The sequence below is a fragment of the Solanum tuberosum genome, unplaced genomic scaffold (genome assembly GCF_000226075.1).
Source record: "Solanum tuberosum cultivar DM 1-3 516 R44 unplaced genomic scaffold, SolTub_3.0 scf00037, whole genome shotgun sequence".
In the NCBI taxonomy this organism is placed as follows: domain Eukaryota; kingdom Viridiplantae; phylum Streptophyta; class Magnoliopsida; order Solanales; family Solanaceae; genus Solanum; species Solanum tuberosum.
This window is the reverse complement of record NW_006238961.1, coordinates 2,186,568-2,211,413: the sequence shown is the minus strand read 5'-3', so window position 1 is coordinate 2,211,413 and position 24,846 is coordinate 2,186,568. Positions and strand designations below refer to the sequence as shown.

Here is a 24,846-nt window from a genome sequence, read left to right as displayed (position 1 = left end):
TTGAGTTTTGAAGGTCCTTCTATAGATGCTTCTACAGTCTGTGGATCTGTTCATGGGTCGTACAAACGTCCATAGAAGACGACATTTCTGAGTTATAGAGTTTGGGTTTACAGATCGATCCACGGTTTGTGAAAGCCTTCACAGTTCGTGAACGTTTTCATGAAACTCTCTTCCAACTTTTCCATTTTTTCTAAGCTCTGATTTATGGATCCCCTTCCCGCCCGTAGCTCCTTTCACGGTCCATGGAAAAGTCTGTACAAACCCTTTTTCTGCTATATCTGTTCTTCTGACTTTTTAATGTCTGATTTAGACTTAGGAACTTTTGCAGTATTATAATATTCTTTGACCATTTCTTCTAACAAACTAGTATCAAAGCAATGATTTGACAAACGAGTATGAAGATGGTGCGGTGGGGTCCAACTACGTGACTTTGTCCATATATGAGTTGATTTACAGCTTTTCATCTATGGCTTTGAAATTAGAGTTGGACACTGTATGGTATATACAAAAAAAAATTGATGTCGTGATTTTGATATTTTGATACTTGATAGGGGTGTCAAAAATGAGTTTAACTATAGGTAATCCACCTAGAATTTTAAGGGTTGGGCTCAAGATAATTTTGAATTGGGTTCAATCTCAACTCATTCAAGTCTCCCATTTTAAGAGAATCTTCAATTGAGCCCAATTCAATCTCCAATTTCAACCCGTTTTTAAGACTTTTTATTTGCATTGATGTAATGTATGTTCCTATATTTAAGATATGAATTACTATCGATTTTATATCTTTTAGGATTTATCTATCCATTTGTAACTTCATTTTTTAAATTGTCTCAAGTTGAAATTCAAATTGTGTTATAAAACTTAAATAACAATATATTAAAATTATTGAGATTAAACGGGTCAAGGCCCAATCGGTTTTAAGTCCATTTGAGCCCAAACTAAACTTAGGCGGGTCAGGACCTTACCCAATTTCTATTTCAACCCATTTTTAATATCTCCAATTTCAACTCAACCCGCCCGTTGACACCTCTAATATTTGATGTGGTATATCATATATATTTTAATTTTTTTTGTATTCGGTACGATATTTGGTACTTGATGCTAATAAAAATCTCAAAACAAGATCCCACCTTTCCCCGGATGACCCTACACCTCACCTACCAGATTCCATCTAAGGCTGGCCTAGCCAAAAAAAATTCAAGTTACTATCTGGAACGTTTTCTGGCCCAAATTTTTTCCTATGGACCTATTTATAACGATCGGGTCAGTTCATTACAAATAGTAGAATATACTTTCAATTATAAAAATTTAGTCACATAAATCTCAAATCAATTCAAAATTGTTGCTTTTGAAAAATCGAGATCAAGTATGCAATTGCACCAAAATTTTGGCCATTAAAAATATCAGATAATATGGGAGTGAAAGTTTACATATTAGCATGTAAAAAAAAATGACAAAAACAATTCACAATATTCTCAATCTTAGGCTTATAATCAACATCCATTTTGATATATAATTTATATTGATGCAAATAATAAGAATAAGCAATTATAACAATATATTCATATACTGACATTGCATCATTAAGGGACTATCTATTCTAAGAAGGGGGCACGCAGGATAATTACTTTAGGTCGACGTGAATAAAGTGAGTTAATTAAGGATGAATTATGGGCGTGTAATTAGTTTAATCTTTCTGGCTAATAAGTGTACTTTTTCCTTAAAATAGCTACTTATAAGGTGTTTGTTATTCTTAATGGTGTGATGCCTTTGTTGAAAAATCTTGTAGGCTTAGCCTAAAGTAAATAATATCACATTGTATTAAGAGTGTTCTGTCAGGCCCCGAGACTATTCCTAGATGTGACACGGTGCTTAGAACCACAAGTGACCTCAAGTTAACCTCATGGCATAACATGACACTGAAATCAACATAAATCAATATAAACTAGAATATAAACGCGAAAGATAAATCCGAAATATCTGAATAAAGCCCATAACAAAGATAGACTAATACCTAAAAGAAATAACATAAGCTCAATCTATATCTAATTGTTTGAGAGCCTCTATTAATATGAGTTGTTAGGACAAAGCCTAACTAACTCCTATTGTCTGAAAACGGAAGTAACCATAATGAAAGAATGATAAAGGTTGTCCTCAAAGAGTGAGGACTTACCAAGGTACTACTGCAACGCCGATTGGACCTATACAAACCGCGGGTTGGATACTAAGCGTCAGAATCTATGTCATCAAATAATATATGTAGAATGTATGCAGTCAATACTTTGAATATTCTGAGTATGAGGAATATGCTTAGTAAATAAGATATCTAAACATACTGCATCTGTAAACCATGTTGATGCAATGACCAAGTAAAAAAACATGAAGTTGAGATATACTGATATGAAATACATAAGTACAAGGTCATGCAATAACTGAAATTCTGTTTGTGGGAAATACTAAAACCGACATAAACCATGTGAGTTACTATATTAAGTTCAATGTACTCCCCCCACACCAAAAAAAGGGTGTCCTATACTTGTCATCGTAAGGACCTGATAACTAACCTAGGATGGATCCACTAGCTAATGTCTATCTGAGATAAATCCTATGGTGAAACATAGTTCTAGGACTTAGAGATTGATATTAAAGGTCCACAGATGCTGACCATAAACCTTCTTCCCTAAAGTTTGCTAAGTGCTAAGTATACTCTCAACGAAAACATGCATAATTTGGAAATAGTAATATTCTGATAAAATTGAATCATACTAATAAACAGATGCATACTGAGTAACTCATAAATCCTGATAACTGAAATCATAGTGAGAGATGTTTTATCTGAAAGCATCTTATATCATGATATCTGAAAATAATTTTGAGGATACTGTATCTAAAAGCACCTAAAATCGTAAAAATCTGATAAATGCATATGACATAGCATAATTTTGAATCATTAAAATATTTGCATGCTATAGGTTCATAAAATTATCATTGAAAACATAAAATTATACTTGAAATCAGGGAATTCATGAGTAAAATGTGCAATTAGGGTCTGATCAAGAAAATTGGTTTATAATGGAAACCCATAAAGATCATAGAAATTTATAGCTTGTAGGAGTCATAAACTTGAATTTCTGAAGGGATACCCATTGATGAAATCCCACATATCTGGAATAGAAATTTTGGCTTGATTCTTGAAATGGAAACTTGAAGTTTGGACACCTAGGTCTAGCTTTGAGAGAAAACTTAAGAGAGAAGAAATCTAATTTGGAGAGGTTATTGATGAATGAAGAGTTTCGGGATGATAAAATCCCCCTAATCCCACTTAGAATAGATAAAAATGACATAGTATAGAAATTATAAGAGTGGGAAAAGACAAATAATTCTGACTTAAAACTGACCGTGGTCATTTACGGACGTCTTCCACGGACCGTATAACACTTTATAGCTGTGAAGATGCCCGTAAAAGCAGAATAAATCTTGAGTTTTGAAGGTCATTCTATGGATGCTTCTACAGTCGGTAGATTTGTTCACGGGTCGTACAAACGTCCATAGAAGACGAAATTTTTGAGTTATGAAGTTTGGGTTTACAGATCGATCCACGGTTTGTGAAAGCCTTCACAGTTCGTGAACGTTTTCATGAAATTCTCTTCCAACTTTTCCATTTTTTCTAAGCTCTGGTTTATGTATCCCCTTCCAGCCCGTGGTTCCTTTCACGGTCCATGGAAGACTCTGTACAAACCCTTTTTTTGCTATGTTCTTCTGACTTTTTAATGTCTGATTTGGACTTAGGAACTCTTGCAGTATTATAATATTCTTTGACCATTTCTTCTAACAAACTAGTATCAAAGCAATGATTTGACAAACGAGTATGAAGATGGTGCGGTGGGGTCCAACTATGTGACTTTGTCCTGATTGTCCATATATGAGTTGATTTACAACTTTTCATCTATAACTTTGATTAGGGTTGGACACAATATGGTATATATAAAAAAAAAAATTGATGTCGTGATTTTGATATTTTGATACTTGATAGTGATATCAAAAATGAGCTTAACTATAGGTAATTTACCCATAATTTTAAGGGCTGGACTTAAGATAATTTGAATTGGGTTTAATCTCAACTCATTTAAGACTTAACCCATTTTAAGATAATCTTCAATTGAGTCCAATTCAATCTCCAATTTCAATCCGTTTTAAGATTTTTTATTTGCATTGATGTAATGTATGTTCTTATATTTAAGGTATGAATTACTATTGATTTTTATATCTTTTAGGATTTATCTATCCATTTGTAACTTCATTTTTTAAATTGTCTCAAGTTGAAATTCAAATTGTGTTATAAAACTTAAATAACAATATATTAAAATTATTGAGATTAAGCGGGTCAAATTGAGCGGGTCGAGGCCCAACCGGTTTTAAGCTCATTTGATCCCAAAGTAAACTTGGGCGGGTCAGGACACCCAACCCAATATTTCTATTTCATTTCATTTTTAATATCTCCAATTTCAATTCAACCCGCCCGTTTGACACCTCTAATATTTGATGTGGTATATGATATATATTTTAGTTTGTTTTTGTATTCGGTACGATATTTGGTACTTGATGCTAATAAAATTTACTCATTCCATCCCATTTTAGGTGACATTTTTAAGTAAAAGGATTGAAAAATAAAGAATGTTATAAGTCAAATATCATTTATTTTAAAAATCAAATCAAACTTTGTCTAGCAAAATTACCAATAAGCAGTCCATCTGATGTTTGTCATTTACATGTAATTGTCGTGCTTTCATTGTTGTGATTCTTTTACTGTAGTTTTGTGAAAAATCAACTTTCACTTCAATGAATGATTGGTTTGAAGTTTAAATATGGGAATGAGAAATCGTATATAACTGTTGAATTTAATGAAAGTTTGAAGGTTATCTTATCATTCATTGAATTCACCCTTCTTCAAAGTGTACATAATTGTTAACAATGAAAAATTTGGTTCGATAATTTAAAAAATTAAATATGGCAACAATTATGTATAGTTTTTCTTTTGAATTTTCTATTTTAAAACGATTTGTATATTAAAAAAATTATGTTCCTAACGTGACACCTAGCATTTTTTAAAATTACAAATTTAATTTTTTAAAATTGGTAATTTTATTTTTTTGTGGTGCTGACATGTGACACTTTTTGCATTTCATATTATATATAGGTAGTTTTTTTAATTTTTTTTTTTAAATTAGTAATTTTTTTTTTATAGTGCTGACACGTGACACTTTTTGCATCTCCTATTATATATAGATAGATATATAGTTGATTGTAGTTACTATTTTTTTTTTATAATTATTATATCCTAATATAATTTGTGCGCAACTCAACTACTTTTATAAAATATCTATTACCACCTACTAATATAAATGTAGTACTCTTTGTGTAATTTCTAAGTATATGAATTATATTTTTTTTAAATATATAGAAGTTTTATATTTGAATCACATCAAACATTTGATTAGTTTGACTATACTCTAAATTAGAGAAAAGACATAAAGTCATCACTCTAAATTTAATTTTTCTTCACCTCCCACCTCCCATCCTCACCCCCACCACCCATGTCAAGTTGAACGCCTCTCCCCTTTTTTTTCATTTCCTTTTCTTCTACTTCTCCAATCAAATTCTTTATTTTAGTGATTTTATTGTAAAAAAAAAAATCAGACTATTTTCTATACTTTATTGAATTATTGATAACAAAACTAATTATTTTTCTAAGAAAATTTAAAAATTTGAAGGTATCATCAATTTTTTTTTTCATATAACTTCAAAATTAGAAATGATAATTTTAAAAGAATCAATGAATTCTTCGAAAATTGAAAGAACTTGATTAAAATCGGATAAAAAAAACTATCTAATACCTCCTAATCATCTTGAAGTCTAATGAGTTTATCATATTGTTCAAAATGTAAGAAAATATTTAGATAAAGTTTTAAAATTAAAGAGAGTAAACCCAATAGAAGTAAAAAAAGGAAGGTGAAGTTGTGGTAAAAATGGTGACATTGAAAGTGAGAAGCTTCAATGGAGATGACAATGAATTTTTGAAGAAGAAAGAAGAAAGATAGAGAAAAAATAATGATGAAAAAATAAGAAAATATATTTTATAATAAATACTTGTAAAAATAAAATTATATTAGTTATTTTAGGTTGCTTACTCTCTTTGAGGGAGTGCACACACTCTCTATGTAAGATGAACAAAAAAATGATGTAATAATATCAGTTCAAGATGTTTTATTTGGGTAATAGGACCCGCATAGTTAAGATGTTTTTTAAAAAATTCGGGACAAGTTCAGATGTCACATTATGTTGAGTGAGTAATAATTATGGAGTAACATAAATACATATTATCTGTTTATTGACATAACACAAACAAATAAAAATTGAAAAAGAAATGAAGAGGAGAGTGGCAAGCATAGGAAAAGAAGAATGAACATATGATACAGGTGTTCATATTATACATTTTAGATTCATTTTTTTTGTGGGATAAGACACAATTACCCTCCTAGATTATGACTGAAATCCCAGAGACATACCTTAACTAAACTAAGGTCCTATTACACCCGAGCTTATTTTTTTTAAATAATTTTGTACACCTTTTGTCTTACGTGGCACACTCCGCGACTCCACGCAATTGAGACCGTGGGAGATATTTGGATGCCACGTAAGCCAAAAAGGTGCACAAAATTACAAAAAAATGGGTTAAGGTGGGGGGGGGGGGAGATAGAATCTCAGTTTAGTTAAGGTGTGTCTCTGAGATTTCGGTCATAGTCTAGGAGGGTATTGGTACATTTTCCCTTTTTTTTGTTGTATATCTACTTAAAGCATCTATTAGATAGTTAAATTAATTTTTTGAAGTTAATTCATATAATTAAATGAGTTGACATATTTTAAGTAGTTAACATATATATATATATTGGACTCTTAAAATTTTTTCTCTAAAATTTGAATAAAAAATGCTTGATAAAATTATTTTATCATACGTTCACGTGTTCGATCCAAATAAGTAGTACTAGTGATTCAATAGCTCAATGAAATTTTAGGGATAAGGTTCAAGTACTCTAGATTATGACCGAAATCTCAGAGACACACATTAACTAAACTAGGGTCCTATTACCTCTTAAACCAATTTTTTTGGTAATTTTATACATCTTTTTGGCTTACGTGACATCCAAATATCTCCCACGCGCCTCAACGTGGAGTCATGGAGTGTGCCACATAAACCAAAATGTGTATAAAATTACAAAAAAAATGAGTTCTAATTTAGTTAAGGTGTGTATCTGAAATTTTGGCCATAGTCTAGGAGTACTTGTGTCTTATCCCGATTTTTTTTGACAAACTTAAGTCATTTATTTAGCCAAAAAAGAAAATTAGAAATAAAATAAGGAAGAGAAAAAAAAAACACCACCTTTGTATAGAGAAAACACAGTGGTTTGTTTTGAAGTGGGAGTTTCGGGAAGGGAATTTTTCAGAAAGAAAATGTCTATCTATGAAGACGAAAACAATTTGTAAGCGCTAATCCTCCAATCTAATCACATAATTCTCAATTTCTAGCAATCTTCATCCTCAGTATTTCGATTTTCTATTGCGCATCTCTGTTTCCGTAATAATGTTCGTGTTTTACTTGTAAATTCAGTTAATTTTTCTATTATGCTGCCTGAAAATTTTGTAAATTCATGCTTTGACAATTTCTGTCAATACCTAATTGTGTAGGGTGGCTAGCAATTCTGGTAAGCTCTATTTCTATAGAATAAAATGCTGTTTGGGTAGTGACTCTGTCATAATAGGATATTTTGCGTGGATTCTAGCTAAGTTTTCAGATATTTTGATTCTTCTTCCTTTTTCTATCAACTCCAGCGCACTATTAATCAGGATTGTTTCGTGTAATCAACTAAATGAATATATTTGAGGGTCATAATCTTCAGTTTGTATGTGATAACCTGCCATGTCATCATGCCACTTAGGCTTTCTGGTACAAAGTTGCCCATTTGGAAAGTGTATTTAAGAAGGAGACTAGTCCTTAGTGGATTATTCTAGAGAAATAGGGAGGTTTCCCATGATAGATCCTAGAATTCCATGGATTTGCATAGAAGAGCCTTGCAACTTCTTAGCTAAGTCGAAAATTCTAAAGGAAGCCCTTATTTGTAAATATTAAGGGACTTGTGCTACAATTAATATTTATACACTAGTCCCTAGGTGATTAGTATAAATAGATGGTTATTCATTTGTAAAGACATCAAGAAAAATAATTCAAGTTCTCTACAATACAAAAAGCTTCCTTTAGCAAATTTTTCGTCTTCCTTATCTAGCATTCCCTTAGCGATCTTGGGTGTAGTAATCTAGTCTGATTTGGTATAGCAAGATTGTGAGCAAGTATTCAAGTGTCACATGTGTGCTGAGTTGAAGACTTAAAAAATAACAACGTGGTATCAAAACGAAGGTTGCGACTAGGGAATGACAAACAATAGAGAAACCAATGTAGCTAATCACCTAGGATGTTGTCGGCAAGAAGGCCCGTAACAAAAAGGAGGAATGTCGCTAATAAGAGCCAGGAGCTGCCGCCCTAGGTTGTGTCAAGCAAAGGGCTTATGTCTGAGGAACCATCTGCCGCAGAGGATAAAGTGGGGTCCTGTTCGAGGACATCTCGCTCGGTAGAGAGTGGGTTATAAAGGTTAACGAGGGATGAATGTCATTGAGATATTTAGCCAACACATGGGGAAAGTTGAGGGCACCTTAGCGTTCTTGAAGGGCATAACGTTGAAGAGATTGAGAGCATCTGAAATAACTTGGAGGGGTGTATGCAGGCTGAGATAGAGCAAAGGCAACCCATCACTACCTTAGAATGCAGACTCATGGAGGCGTTGAGCACCATCTATACCATGAAGGCAAAAAGGGACGCACCCAAGGAGCATGTCGACGATAGCGTGGCTGAAGCAACCAAGAATGTTATTGTGATGAGCGAGGCTAAGATCGAGGTCCCTAGACACCAATGATCAAAGGTGTTCGTGATGCAGAATAAGTGGAGAACTTCTTTTTGCACTTAGAGAACTACTTCGTACATGTCAAAATTAGGTATGATGACGCCTAGGTCAACACTGTTGTGTTATACCTATCAAAGACTATCATGCTATGGTGGAGAAAGAAAATGGCCGATACTGAGAGAGGTTTGTGCACCATTAGCACATGGGATCAATTCAAGATCAAGTTCAAGCGATGATTCTTCCCAAATAATGTCTTGTACGAGGCAAGATGCAAACTTAGAGAGTTGGAGTAAACAAGGAGGATAAGCGACTATGTTAAGGAGTTCACTACCCTTATGCTTCAAATTCTCAACCTTACTGGCGATGACTTGTTTCACTTCATGTATAAGTTGCTGAATCAGACTAAGCAGGAGTTGCAACACCAACAAGTCACAAATGTAGACCAAGCCATAGTAGAGGTCGAGTCTTTGATGGATTTCAGGCGTGACAAGTATGATAAAGGCAAAGGCGAGGAGTCAAAGGGTAGCAATGTCAAAGGTGGGGGAGACCGTGCCAAAAACAAAGAAACCAACCAAAAATGCCCACAGGCTAAAGATTACTATAAGTCCGATTTCAAGAAGTCAAGTAGCTATCAGAGCTAAGCTGAGAAGTAAAGGCCAGTTGGGAAAAATGGATGCAGAGGGCCACATGGATTCAAGAATTGCCCCGACCTAAAGAGCCTCAACGTTATGGTGCATGAAAGGAAGAATCAGGCACAAAGAGAAAGTTCGAGTGCAACACAATTGGGTATGGTAGGACTATGTGACACTATCAAGTTCGACGAGAATAGAAATCAGTACGTGGACCTCACCATCAATAACAAGCCCGCTCGTGCACTGGTGGACACCGGACACTAGAGCAACTCACAATTTTGTGATTGAGGCCGCAACAAAGAGACTAGGGTTAAAGCTCACTCCAACTAACTCCCATGTCATGACCGTGAATGCAGAAACAACATAGTGCTCATTGTATAGCCAATGGTTTTGGTGTCAAATTAGGCAATTGAAAAGTACCTTGCATGGTGCCTATAGTGACTATGCCACACAGACCGAGCCAAGCACTACTATCAGCTATGCAGTTAGTCAAAGGGTTCAAAATGGGGAGACAATGTTCATGGCAGCCATTTTGAGTCTGGAAGAAGACAACGGTCCTTGAGAGACTTTACCACCTTGAATAAGGAAGTTACTTGAGGAGACTAAAGATGTTATGCCTGAGTAGCTACCTAAGCACTTGCTTCCTAGGTTGAGGTGGATCACAAGTTTAAGTTGGAGCCTGGGGCTAAGCTACTTGCATTTGCCCCTTATCTCATGGTACCACCTGCTTTGGAGGAGCTTAGGAAACAATAGAAAGAGCTATTGAATGTTGGTCACATTCGCCCATCAAAGGCATTCTTTGGTGCACTAGTGTTGTTCTTAAAGAAGAAGGATGTATCGTTGTGCTTATGCATAGACTATCGATACTTAATAAGGAAGAACAAGTACTAGATCCCGCTTATTGTTGACTTATTTGATAGACTAGGGCAAGCAAAGTACTTTACTAAGGTGGATCTTTGCAAGGGATAAGATCAAGTTCGTATTGCAGAAAAGGATGAGCCGAAGACAACATGTGTATGAGACGTAGAGCCTTTGAGTGGTTGGCGATGCCCTTCAGCTTAACCAACACATATGCTACATTTTGCACCCTCATGTGCAAGATTTTTCACAAATATCTTGATCAATTTGTGGTAGTCTACTTGGGTGACAACCATCTATAACAATTCCTTGGAGAAACATATAGAGCATTTATGAAAGGTTTTCCAAGTCTTGCGGGAGAACTACTAATACATTAAGAGGAAGAAGTGCAAGTTTGCACAATCAAAGGTACACTTTTTGGGCCATGTCATTAGCAATGTTGAGCTACACATGTATGAGGACAAAGTACGAGCTATCCAAAAGTGGGAGGCACTTACAAAGGTAACCGAGTTGAGATCATTCCTTAGCCTTGTTAACTACTATCATTGGTTCATTAGTGGCTATTCAAGAAAAGCCGCACCATTGGCCGAGCTGCTAAAGAAGAACAAATCATGGGTTTGGGCTTAGTGCGGGTTACCTCTCCTATGTGGTTTGAGAGTCATTGCATAGGAGCAGGGGTTTTACCCTGTGCGCACCCAAAGGGTAGCGGCTGCATGTTTCTTGTCATAAAAAAAAGAACAAATCATGGGTTTTGACGGAGCATTGTCAAAAGGCGCTTGAAGGTCTTAAGGCAACCATGACAGAGGAACCAATATTGGCATCCCGACTGCACCAACACATTCGAGGTGCATACAGTTGCATTTGAAATTTGCCATTGGGGCATCCCATAACATTCTAGAGTCGTAAGTTTAACAAGACAGCGGCGTTACACAGTACAAGAGAAAGAGATGACTGTCATTATGCGTTGCCTTTGCACATGGCGACACTACATGCTCGAGTCAAGGTTTGTGATCGACTGACAATGTAGCCACTAGCTACTTTCCTACGGAGAAAAAACTTACACCTTAGCAAGCCAGGTGGCAAGATTTCTTGACCGAGTTTGGTTATATGCTAGAATATAAGCCCGACAAGGGTAACGTTGTGGCTGATGCTTTAGTCAAAAGGCCCAACTTGTTGCCATCACTTTAGCAAGTTGTGAATCCGAAAGGCTATAAAGGAGGACAAGAAACTTTTTGGTGGAGGATGATCTATTGCTCACCACTAGATAAAGGGTCTAGGTGCCAAAGTTCAGAGATATTAGGCGGTGTATTATGAAGGAGAGTCGTGACACCTTGTGGGCCAGTCATCTAGGCCAACGTCGTCCTAGGCCCTTGGTTGAGTTGGTCTACTATTGGTCGTGCATGCGAGATGACATAAAGTGTTATGTGCGGACTTGTCTTGTATGACTATAAGACAAGGTTGAACAGAGGCATCCCAGAGGACTTTTGAAGCCACTACCAATTGCGGAGCGTCCATGGGAGAGCATGACTATAACTTTATCACTTCTCTACCGATGTTTGAATGTTACAACACTATCATGGTGGTCATGGATAGATTTTGTAAGTATGCCACTTTCATGCCTACCTCACTGGGTTGCTAAGCCATGGAAGCTGCAATTTATTCTTTAAGAACATGGTGAAGTATTGAGGCTTACCAAGGCATATCATCAGTGATCGAGACCCCCATTTCATCGGAAACTTTTGGAGAGAGTTGTTTGACATACTTAACACGAAGCTGCACTTCTCTACTAGTTTCCACCCACAAACTCATGGATAGACTGAGCGGGTCAATGCCTTATTAGAGTGCTACTTGAAGCATTTTGCGAGCCCGCATCAAAAGGATTGGGCAAAGCTCTTGGGAAATGCTCTTGGACATAGCCCAATTTTCTTATAACTTGTAGTGGGGTGAATCTACGAGTCGTACACCTTTTGAGTTAGCCACAAGCAACAACCGCAAACTTCATATTCACTATTGGTCACGTTTGAGGGGAAAAGTTTGGGAGTCACATTCGAGGGGAAGAGTTTGGGAGCTCATCATATGACCAAAGGATGGGAGGAGTAGCTTGACACTACTAAGTCCTACTTGGACAAGGCAACTAAGCGGATAAAGAAAATTGCGGACAACAGGAGCCATCCCACGGATTACTGAGTTGGGGACATGGTTATGGTGAAGTTTAATTCAAGACAATTCAAGGCACCATGGGGCATGCACCAAAATTTGATTCGCAAGTACGGGTGACCATTTAGGACCCTTGCCAAGGTGGGCAAGATCTCATAAAAGCTTGACATGCCTTTGCATCGTAAGATCCATCTTGTCTTTCACGCTAGCATGCTTAAGTCATACCATGAAGACAATGATGATCTGAGTAGAGCCCAGTCGACTCGAGTCGAGCGCTTATTACTATCACTGCCTCACATGATCGGGAGACTGAGGCTATCATTGACTATCGGGCCAGGCGAAGACAAGGGAAAAAGCCATCGCCATGCTCCTCGTCCACTAGAGGGGACAATCACCGGAGGAAGCCACATGGGAGAGATATGAAAGACTTGTGGCAATTTAAAGACAAGATTCGAGAGTTTATGCAACAACAATGCGCCACAGTCGTCACAACATCAGGTGAGGGAGAGTGTGATGACCCGCTATCATGCCACTTTGGTGCCACATGGCACAAAGTTGCCAACTTGGTGGAAGGCTTACATAGGAAGGAGACTAGTCCTAAGTGGAATATTGTAGAGAAATAGGGAGATTTCCCATGGTAGATCTTAGAATTCCGTGGATTTGCAAGGAAGATCTTTGTAACTTTCTAGCTAAGTAGAAAATTTTAGAGGAAGCCTAATTGTAAATATTAAGGGAATTGTGCAACAATTAGTATTTATACACCATCTCCTAGGTGACTTGTATAAATAGAGGACCATTCATTTGTAAAGGCATCAAGAATAATAATTCAAGTCCTCTACAATACAAAAAGCTTCCTTTAGAAAATTTCTCGTCTTCCTTGTCTAGCATTCCTTTAGCGATCTTGAGTGTAGTAATCTAGGCTGAGTTGGCATTGGTGAGCAAGTTGTCAAGTGCACTTAGTTGAAGACTTAAGGATGTGACATGTATCTGTATAAAGAAAGGGAAGGAGGAACATAGGTTGATATAAAGATGTTGTCTTAAGCAAAACTGAGATGTTTATGGTCAATTGTGTGACTTGCCAAGTGAAATGTTGTGTCAAAATGAAAGTTATGCTTCTTTTTGACTTAATTTTAGATCTTTCCTGCTTGTGAATAAATGGCTCTGCTGCCTGTTTAACTGTAGGTTCCTGGACATACCGGATGACGCACCTCTATTCGGTAATAGGAGGCCTACATGCCTTATTGGGAGTGTTTTCTACTGTATCTTATTGGCAAGTAATACTACTTCAGTACCGCATGCAAATTAGTCACTTATATGGGAGCTGATTAATAAGAAATTCTAGGCAGGTTTTGCTGTTTTGGCTGTGGGAGCTACATGGATATTTCACCCTATTCAAGGATTAGTTTTCCAGCTTCTTTGCAGTTGTAATGTTGCCCTCTTAGTTATCAGCGGTCTGTTCCTGTGAACTTATCCTCTCCAGTTATATTGTTTCATCTTGGCCAAGTTATAGTTACTATAAATCGCTTTCATCATTTATATTATTCCTGTTATTGACTTCACTCTAATTGTTAAACATAAGTGTTAAATATCTGTAGGCATTTTTCAGCAATATCTGGTATACCAAGTACAGAAAATACGGTTGCAGGTGAGTTTTCCATTATACATTATGATAGAAACCGAAGTTTTATATTGGATAAAAGAGATAGAAAATACAAAGAGAGACAAGTATCTCGCATCTCCAGAATAATCTTTTTTGCATATAAAAGATATATTACAATATGCCTACACATTACTGGATCTATTATTTATATACAGCTATCACTACTTCATAAACCATTTAGGATAAAGACACATAACTTCTAGTAACCATAAGGAATTAACTGTAAGAAACTGCTCAATCCTCCATGTGTGAAACCTCCAGAAATTTGAGAAGATGCAGATCATTATCTTCTCCTGTCTTTCTTTGCGTTTTCCTTCTTGAATAAGTATTGAAGATTCGTGGCTTATCACATTACTTGATAATTTGTAGTTTTTGATGTCACAAATGGCATTTTTCTGTTGAACTATAAAATCATGACTTAGAGGTCACACAAAGTGGATGAAAATAACACAGGGGGTCAATGATTAATATCAGACACTACCTCATTGGACATAACTTCTTTTCTCTCCCTGATGTCCTTCTTCTGCGTCGTTCCCCAACCGACATTTACAGAAAAAAAGAACAGGATATTTAAACCAATCTCTCCTTATATCACTTCGGTTAATATCATATCCCCGTGATGCATTGTGCATATATCATAGGCTGGTATGGTGCCAAAGCATGCATAGCATTAAATTTGCTACACTTTCTGGTGTAAGCAACTGTGCATTCTAGGGATGTTCTTAATATGGTGCCACCAGAGACTTAGATAACCTGACAGATGTAGGAAGAAAACCTAATAACCAAATTATATGAGACTAAAGGTTGCCCTATCCACTAGGAGTATGAAGGAGTAAAAGTCAGTTGGCCAAGGTGATATAACTTTTTAGGCTTCTGGGATCTTTCTTGCCGAGAATGGGGGACTTCTAATTCCACTATTTTGCTGAGGATTACACATTACTGAAATATTTTGCTTATTAAGATCGACAATGTCTGTTTCCTTCTTGTTTTACCATGATCCAAATCATATGTTGTGAAGTGGCAAAATATTTAAGTTCGCGATGGTTTAATTTTGTAGGGTTACTGTGTTTTCAGCCAGAAGCTGAAGCATATTATTCGCTTACCGTTTGCAACAATTGCATATGGTATATCTCTACTTGGTTCTTTATATGTGTCAGCTTTATTGTGTACTGTGTATTGTTTTAATTAGTTCTAATCTCAAAATATATGGTCAAAACAAGTCTTGCTGTAGTGCCAAATATATTGTTTACATGCAGGACTGGCTTATTATAGTTGAATTGTTGCGTTTCAGCAAGGCAGTACAATATTTTCCTTTTTATGGTTACTAATTTGAACTAGTGAATATTTCTGAAATCATTCATATTTTCTACCTTCTCAATGCCCCATCTCTTACTTCCTGGAAAAGGAGGGGAAAGGATAGTCACAAATCTTGGTTAACCTGAATATTATTCTATTCTTCTGAGAAGCTTGCTAATTTGCAACAGTGAGCCGTAAAGATAATATCCATAGCCTTCTGTTATTGTTGAAGGAGACTTCGGGAAGTTCTAAGTTTGAATCGCCAACTTCCATGACTATTATATTTCTGCCACAATTATTTATATTTAACAATCTGTAGTTCCTACAGAAGTGAATATCCATTTGAAACACTCTTTTGCAGGAACTGCTGCAATGCTGCTGGTCATGGTTTGGGATCCAGATATTAGCATCCTCTCCATATCCACACTACTCAGGTGACCTGCCAAGAACACTTTTGCCCTTTTTTTCCTTGGTTAATGCAGCTTCCTGAATATTGAGATGCTGTATAGCCATTTTTAAGCCGAGAAACATGATCTAGAGACTTTTCTAAAATAAAATTTGTCATACAATTTGCTGCACAGTGGAAATTTTTGTGCATGGTGCATTACAAGTCATGGATTTGGATTTAAGAACACAATTTTTGTCATAGAATTTTAAGTTAAGTTTCTTGGACAGTCAAATCAACCTGAATAATGATTAGAAATAGCGATTTTCGTTACACTCGCTAGGTAAGGAATACCAAACATACCCTGAAAGAGTTGACAGAGAGATCAAAGCCTCTTATTTTGAGAACGTACAGAGAGATCAAAACTCTGAAGTCTGAAATGGACTTTCTTGGAGCTTGGGTGTATTGTTTGATGGGTTAAACCCAGGAGAAACAGATGGTGAAGGAACTGATTTTCAGAATATATTTATTTTGCTTGTGTTTGCTTTATTTGGACTGGAAAAATACAAAAAATAGTATCTTCTACTCCATACCTGAAGAATTTAGACAGAGACTGAATGATCCCCCAGAATATTGTGAGGAAGAATCACTTTGAGTTCAAACTACCCCAAACAACTAACGTATGATGAAGTGTAAAATAAGGCAGAGGGAATCCCTACTTTTACCTTTGTCGCTTCAGCTTAGGAGATCCAGTTCAAGGACTGAAATTAAATTAAAGTGGATACGAAATATCAAATGGTTCTGTTGATCCAGGCAAAAAAGAATGGGCCAAAATTGTCGATTTGGTCCCAAATCTTTGGGGTTGCTTTTTTCCAATAATGAGTCAGGACCTAAGATCAGGCCGAAAGGCGTCTAGTGATTTGCGGGCCAAACATCGTTGTAAGTTTTCCAAGAATTAGTTCCTTTTGCACAAGTAAGAAAACAATGTCTCATTCCATATATCAATTCTTAAAATTTTCTCGACATGCACCATGTTCAATGGACCTTGCTAATATGCAATACTGCTGAATCATAACAATCAAAATTAGTATTGAATATGTCATTTACATGTGGAGTAAATCATCTGAAGGTTGAACCTTAGGGCTAGATCTAAAGGCAGTTTTGAAGCCACAATCTTCAAAATGGTCTAGGCTTCAGCCACATGTGAGGTGTAGCCATTCACACTTCTATTATATAGTGAATGCTGCAATTGAAGGTTATATTTGCCATTGTGGTGGTCTTGGAGTAGCTTCCTATAACTTGATTGCTTCGCTATAGCCTTGTCTTTCTAAAATAAGAGGTTTAATGCATTTTCCACCATTTTTGCAGGATAATCATGCTGGCTGAAGTAGTCTGTGCTGCTTCTTTCATGACTCTCTATATTGGTGAGTAACCTCTGTGTCACATCCTCCAAAATAGAGATTCATTTTTCTAGCCATATTTTATAGTAAACCCCACTTGTTTTAGAAAGCAATTCCATAAATTTGCTCGGTGAAGTTGAGTCTTAAACCTTCGTGTTTGACAACTAAGAGTTGTTTAAGGCCGTTAGGTGCCTATTGTAAATTCCAAAATTTGTATATTATTCGGAAACATATTTGCGCAATAACATTTCTGAGTGCAACACCTTCAATTGTCACAGGCTATGTTCATCAATACAATTCATTTGATTCCCAGCCCGATGTTTTAAAGTCACTTTATTCTCCACTTCAACCATCAAATTCTTTGGAAGGACCGAGGTACCTCATGAGATTTATGTTGTTGAATTTGCAGAATTTTTTTTACTAGTAATTTAATCACTATATCTCGAGACAAACTAGTTGACATTAAATGGTCCATTAATGGATGGCTCTTCCGAGAGTCCCTGCAAAATGAAGAGCTTTGCAGACACAGTTTCTTGTTCCACATTTTTGCCACATTTTTTGGTTCTCAACGCACATTACCCTTTTCAAGTCTATTAAGTATGGAAGCATTAATATGCATATTGAAAAGGAAAAAAAATAGTGCAAGGAATCATTTTTAGTATATACAAAGGCACAACCAAACTACTCTCTTAATCCTTTTTGGATAACTGTGAAAAGCTTATATCAGTTAAAATCTTGACGATTGGAAGCCATAACTAGAAAAGGTAAATATATCAGGATGACTAGAACAGATAGTAGCATAATAAGTTGGGAGTGATAAAATAGTCATATATGTTTGGACACATTGATATTGAGATATAGCTATCCTATGCAAGGAACTTTTGTGGAATGTGTTGAGAATATAATTAACTAATAAAAGTGTGCTCTCTCTAAAAGTTCAAGCTTTTAGATGAGATGGTGACAAACTTCAATAGAATGCAAGGTCGAAGGCTACATTGTCTTCTGAGATGATTACATCTTTGGTTGTTTGAGAAAAGGCAAAGTTTTGGTGGAAAAACTGATGCAAAAGAATAATCAAATATCCTTGTGTTTCTCAAACGCAGTTAGAACTGAAGATGTGTAGTCATGCTCAGGGTGATGAGATGTCATCTTCTCTATGTTCCTTGGAATAAGACTTCTGAGGATAGATAGAACACAGATCTTAAAAGTTTATTACAAGCTGCCTCCGGATGATGAATGATTTTCAGATGTTCACTGGGAGTCTTTTGTTATATAGGTATCAAGATGGTGGTCGACTATCTGATCAGCTCATGGCCTTATTGCAATATCAGCAAATAAATATACACTTTCTGAGTGAGGAGGTATGGGTTAATTAAGAAAACTCTGATTTTTTTTTCTCTGTAGAAATAAGGTTCCTTCCATGTTTCATTGCAAGGAGAGTAAAGACACAACTGGACTTTGAGCAGCTATAGTTTTACTAATTGGTGCCTCAATTAGTTAACAACACATAAATGTCTTCTTCTTATTTTTTCATGTTAAACGATCTCCTGCTATTCTTTGGAAAGGAAGATAGAGTTCTACACATTCCTTGGTCTTGGTTGCCGTAGGATGTGTCAATTTCTTGCGGCCAAAATAGAAAAAAACAAACAGTTTTGATAGGATTTCAGTCATTGTTTCTCATATTTTATTTGATTATTCTCCTTATTTTGTCTGAGATTTGATGTTTTTCTTCTTTTAGCTTCTTGGATTACAGGAATCCTTGAGCAAATATGAAAGGTCTAATGATGGGAGTGCACCGCAGGTAAGCTTCTCTTCATCGAAGTTGCTTTGCTACCGGAATCTCCTTCCTCTATTTCTAGAAAAGAAAGAAAGTGACTTTTTGACTGTATAGTGAGTTGTGTGTGTGCTCTTAAGCTACAAGTCAGAAAGGAAACCAAAGAATTTAAGAAGGATAAACGTGTATCAACTATCATAAATCTGAAAGTGGTAAACAATCTTCCACACTTTCCACTTTATAAGATCTTGGTGAAAATATTATGAAATAAGGGTTTCACTTCTATTATTGTTGTTGACATCCAGCTACCTGGTAATAACTGTCTGAACAAGTTTCTCAATGACAAAACCAGGAAAGAGTGAAAAAAAGTCATAGATGCTGAGGATGGCAAAACACACGCCAGCAGTTGCATGTTTTATATTCCGTAAGATGATAATTTGGAAGCTAATGCTATTTTAGCTCATCTAGAGGAATTGTTCAGTAATGAAAAGCAACCATCTTTGTGTAGTAATCACTCAATTGTTATTGGAATTTGGACCTATCAAAATGGTGAAAATAATCAGCTGCTTGGTTCTGCAGGTTGATCTGGCCCACTTACTGGCTGCTCGAGACCAAGAATTGCGCACACTTTCAGCTGAGGTATTATTGGTAGCGTGTGGTCTTTTGTATCTACAGCTTTCTTACAAAACTAAGTGTCTGTAGAGATGGAAGTACTTTTATCCTATGCAGAATTAACATGTAAACCATTAACCAATTGCTTTAAGAAACAGAATTGTCCGTATAGCTCTCTGGGTGAAAAAATTGAACTTGTACATCCAAGTTCAATTTCCGCATAGTTTAGTCATGAGCATGTTTGCATTTTAATTATTGTTGAAAGTCAGAGAAAATTATAAAGTTATATATGTCTAGTTACATATCATGCAGAACTTATGTAAGGTGAATATTGTAGAATACCACTGAATATGTTGCATTTTCTCTTCTTTTCTTCACATGGTAAAAGCTGTTACAATCTAGGTAGAGACTCGAGCAACTTCTACCTTACATTGTCTTCTTGGTCAAAGTTTTAAAAAATAATAATTTTCTTGTCTGTTTCTAGTGATTATTCTGGTGGCAATTCTTATTTTCGATGAATGCTCTAATAGCACCATACTTGTTTTCGTCATTCTAACAACATTGTCTCCTCCAAACCATCATGGTGGTCATTTTTCCAGATTTTTCACATAAAACTTCTGTCTCTTCTTTATCCTCGTGACATTGCAGTCCCATATTGAGTCCCTCCTCAGCTCCTCTAATTGAAATTTTTGTCACCTTTACAGAGCTCATTTTTTTCATGGTATCAGAGTTGAGTATTGAATTCCTTTTCTAAACATTACATTCCTGTTCACTTGCTCACTGTTCCATTAAAATCTTATTCTTTTCTTTTTCTTTGTTAGCGTATGGAATTCCGCTTCTGAATATTGAATTTTACGGATTTGTAACTGTCTTCTCTTATTTTTTCCTTGTGATATCAGAGTCTGGATATTGAGAGTTGAGACTCTTCTAATTATTGAATTTTTTTTATTACTATGAGAAATCTTCTCTTTTCTTTCTTTATGGCATCAAAGTTTGAGTATTGAGTCCCTCCTCTGAACAACCCTGTCATGGACAGAGTACTTAGTCTCATGACAGTCAGGAGGAGATAAAAAGTCTAGCCACCATACTCGACTTGATTTTTTGATCTTTGATATGCAAACTCAAGTTATTTCACAGACATACTGAAAATGAAGTTATATGTGTCTAGATGCACAAAATGCATTGAAATTTAATTAATGAGAAGGTATAGAATATACTATTGGGTAGCGTAAATATTTTTGTATTTAATTATTGAATAATTACTTTACTGTGTTAAGCATAGAGAAAAATCATGTGTCATATGTACGTAGAGGCATATCCCACCACTATATATAAAGAGTCATCTTCTACATCGTTAATCGTCAATTTGACAAGTTTCTCATCTTTCCTTTATTTTCACAATTTTCATATTTCTTTTCCTTTCTTATGTCCTTCCTCGTATACATGAGTGCGCATTAGTCTAAATGGTGAATGGTGTAGACTATCTTCGTTTTGGTCTCCCTTAATGGATTTTTTCCGCATTGAACACTCGTTCCTTTCAAAGGAAATACTCAAAACTTATTTTCCTTAAAAGTACTACATATTGTATTGTTACTTTAAATATAATATTCATTTTGATTGTCTCTCAAGTTTTATTGTATCGTATCGTTAAATCGTCATTGTGTAACGACGAAAAGTCCCATTATATGTAATGAATAATTTGGTGTGGTCGCGTCATTACCTTTTTTTCTCATTTTTCCTTTGCTTATCATTTAATAATCCTATTTTATTATTTACCCTACCTTTTCTATAATAACTCTACCCCGTACCTACTTTTCTTTATTATATAGGTTTATCCTCCAGATTTTGATGTTTGTCATTATTTAACGACAGAAAATAACACAAGCTATTCAACATTGTATTCTTCAAAACAATGCAATACAATACAATACAATATAATATGATACGTAACAACCATCCAAACAAGCTATTAGAGACAACTATTTATGTTCCTTGTACCCAATGACTGCCTTGCTTGTTTAGGCATCGTAAAAAGCCTAATATTTTGAGAAAGTAAAATTCTACCACATCATACGACATAAAAGGTTCATTTTACTGTTTGAATAAATTTTTCTCGTTTATCAGCATCGAAAGTGAAAATCCTTGTGGTCCACATAATCTCCCGGTCATATTATCTCAACTCTTCAACTGAAATCATAAGTATCAGGCTATATCAAATGTGGACATCCAATTTAGGACTCTGGATTTACTAGTCATCAGAGGTTTGTTTTTAATAGCATCTCCTGGTATAGTTTTGTGAAATTATAGTTCTCTAGAAAAAGAGTTTCTCCATCTAGTTCTTGTTGTTGCTACTTAAATTTTTTTATCTTAATTTATTAAATTTCTCCTGCACTGCATCTAGTCAAAAAGAAGAGAAAGCTCTTATGGATGCAATTACACTTCATAGTTTGACACGTACATGTGGTGTTCTTGTTGTTGAATTTAATTTGAGAAATTAAGCATACATTAGGTGACAGAAACTACAGAACGATACATCTATAGTATCAATACAGATCTGATCAAAGATATGAACATCATATGGGGTTGCTCTAATCATGGCATTTCTTATTTTAAGGTCTTGAGGATTAGCTTAACTTGGGTGTGTTCTGTATGGGCATCCAGGTGCTCCTAGTATCTTATTTAAAACTCTTTAAGAATAATTGTATAGGGTTCTGGGAAGGGGTTTAAGCACCCTTTCAATGCTTGTAAAGTTTCCAACTTAGCACCTATTTCTGGGGCGGCTAAGTTTTTATTGCATTGAACGGTTACTTGTCTAAAAAAAAAAAGAATAAGTTCTATCTTGGATCTGTCATAAGTGGGAGTCCATTGGATACAGCTCATGCCTTGATGGAACTATAATCTAATCCCACTTAGATCTTTACATGCGGTGTGACCATTGCTTTTGAGTTCATATGATTCTTCTGTTGTTTTCCCCGGTTCTGTTTTGGTATCAGTGGAGGGGATTGTTTTCAAGGACGGATGTAATTTATTTGTCTCTGATATTTCTTCTTTCCAAGTAGAAGTTTACCTCAGTATTTGTTATCCTTTTAGGGGTCGTTTGGTAGAGTGTATTAGGAAAAATAATGCATGTATTAAGTTTGTGTATTACTAGTACCTTGTTTGGTACTCTTTTTCAACCTATGTGTAACTAATACTTGCATTAGTTATACACTCTATTGTGTATTAAGATGTGCATTGCTAATACCATGGATTTCTAGGTATTAGCAATGCAATGATTTTAATAGCATGCATTAAAATGATAAAAGATCCAATTGTCCCTCAAAACCTTTTTTTACATCTTTTCCACCATAAAAGTGGAGGGTATCTTTGTAAATAATTTTTTTAATGCAATATATACTATATTTAATGCATCAAACCAAACAATGCATGAAAATAATCTATATATAATTAATGCAAGCATAACTAATACATGCATTACTAATGCACTCTATTTAGCATTATTCTTATATATTCTACCAAACGACCCCTACTGTTTTGCTATTATCTGCTGAAAGATTTCTGTTTCAGATAGATCAATTGCAATCTGAACTTAGGCTTGCTCGATCTCTGATAGATGAGAAGGATGCTGAGATGCAGCGCATTCGCAGTACAAACAATCAGGTGTGTTAGAAAATTATTTGGAACATAAAGTTTTTTTTGTTGTTTAAATGCAAAATATTTGGTGTATTCAGAGATGGGTTCCCTTTTTCATGGAGAACTGTCATGTTATACGTAAGATGCACTTCGTGCTGCTCGTTTGTCTTCCTTGGCTGCAACTGTTGCTTCTTTTCGATTAAGAATGAACTATGATGTGTATTTGGTTAGGATGTAGCCATTAACAACCCAAAAGAACAATCCAAATTTGGAAGGCAACAGTCATCAATATGTGATACCTTTTCTTTTTTTTTTTCCTGGTCTTAGGATGGTCTCTGCTGTGGTTATTAGTTTTCCTGCTGTGGGTGTGCCCCGGTTTTTTTAGCCATCTAGGTGTTCCATTGCATGAGTCCTATAAGGCTAGTCTGGTTCGAGTTAACCCCCGACAGTTGTTCCAAACATACATTGATTTTAGGCTTGATTTTATAAACATGACTCTTCTATTAGGATTAAACCTTTCTGCTTTTCGTCAGATAAAATTTTTGAGGTTCTTGTAATTTTCTATATTACGCAAATTGACTTCCTTTGCTCTTTTTTTTTTTTTCATGTACAGAAGTAGCGGTTACAGTTATTACCAAGTGTCATTCTAACTCCATTTTCCATCTTGTTATAGTTTCCATAATCTTGCTACCTTGTTTTACACCAGAAGGTTGCGTGATATTTCCTTTTATTTTGGGTGTTTTGTTACAGTATGTTGAGGAAAATGAGAGGCTTAGAACAATTCTAGGGGAATGGAGCTGCCGAGCAGCGAAGGTAGTGTTTTATCATTATTATTATTATTATTATTATCATGTAGCTAAGTAGATATTATCATTTCCCTTGGGTTAAAAACTAATGCATATAGTATTGTTGTCGGAAAGCTTGAACGTGCTTTGGAGCTCGAAAGGATATCAAACTTGGAATTGCAGAAAAAAATAACAACACTGAAAAGCCAATCGTATGAATAAACTCCAACTAAAGTAGCTGCTAGGTTAGCAACTTGCTACTTCTCAATAGACTAGCAAATTCTTTGTTCTTTTTGTTCTTATGAACTGGGAAGGAAGTTGTGCTCTATGCTCAGACTACACCATTCTAGGTTTGATCATGAGAAGTATGATGAATGCAACATTTTGATCCTCCCAGCTAATGTATGTTCCTGCACATTTTCATTTTGTTTCCTACAGCTAATGTTTACATTTGTTGACAGTTTTAGTACCATTTATTTCTTACTAATTTTTACTTAAATTTACACTATTGAAACACACAGTAGGCGTTTAGTTCTCAGGATGTTGTGAGATGCTATGATATTGTGGTATTGCAAACTTGCAAGATAGAAAAGGGATTGTAAGAATACAAGCTACTTCCACAGCTGGAGGGGTTACCTCCTTT

At 35.5% G+C, this 24,846-nt stretch overlaps 1 protein-coding gene across 6 annotated transcripts; it reads left to right on the top strand.

Moving 5' to 3' along the window:
• The first annotated feature begins 7,431 nt into the window (after positions 1–7,431).
• Positions 7,432–24,690, top strand: LOC102606263 (uncharacterized). Of its 6 annotated transcripts, none has more exons than XM_015306529.1 (14): positions 7,432–7,538; positions 13,841–13,875; positions 14,001–14,109; positions 14,254–14,303; positions 15,376–15,442; positions 15,976–16,048; positions 17,368–17,423; positions 17,678–17,774; positions 18,676–18,760; positions 19,138–19,200; positions 19,753–19,812; positions 23,353–23,445; positions 24,169–24,231; positions 24,339–24,690. In XM_015306529.1, exons 1-14 carry the CDS (start codon positions 7,520–7,522, stop codon positions 24,423–24,425), a joined length of 957 nt encoding a protein of 318 aa, XP_015162015.1. In that variant the 5' UTR covers positions 7,432–7,519; the 3' UTR covers positions 24,426–24,690. The 6 variants fall into 6 exon arrangements, with proteins under 6 accessions (XP_015162015.1, XP_015162016.1, XP_006342378.1 ...); XM_015306530.1 differs by having other exon boundaries at positions 13,841–13,928; positions 14,005–14,109; XM_006342316.2 differs by having other exon boundaries at positions 13,841–13,928.
• The last annotated feature ends 156 nt before the right edge of the window (positions 24,691–24,846 follow it).

What these genes read in the sequence shown, in the direction of transcription:
- LOC102606263 (XM_006342316.2), top strand. Translation starts at nt 7,510, where the DNA reads ATGTCTATCTATGAAGACGAAAACAATTT. An exon ending in TCCATATCCACACTACTCAG is followed by an intron (nt 16,049 to 17,367) that starts GTGACCTGCCAA and finishes CCATTTTTGCAG; the next exon opens with GATAATCATGCTGGCTGAAG. An exon ending in TTCGCAGTACAAACAATCAG is followed by an intron (nt 23,446 to 24,168) that starts GTGTGTTAGAAA and finishes GTTTTGTTACAG; the next exon opens with TATGTTGAGGAAAATGAGAG.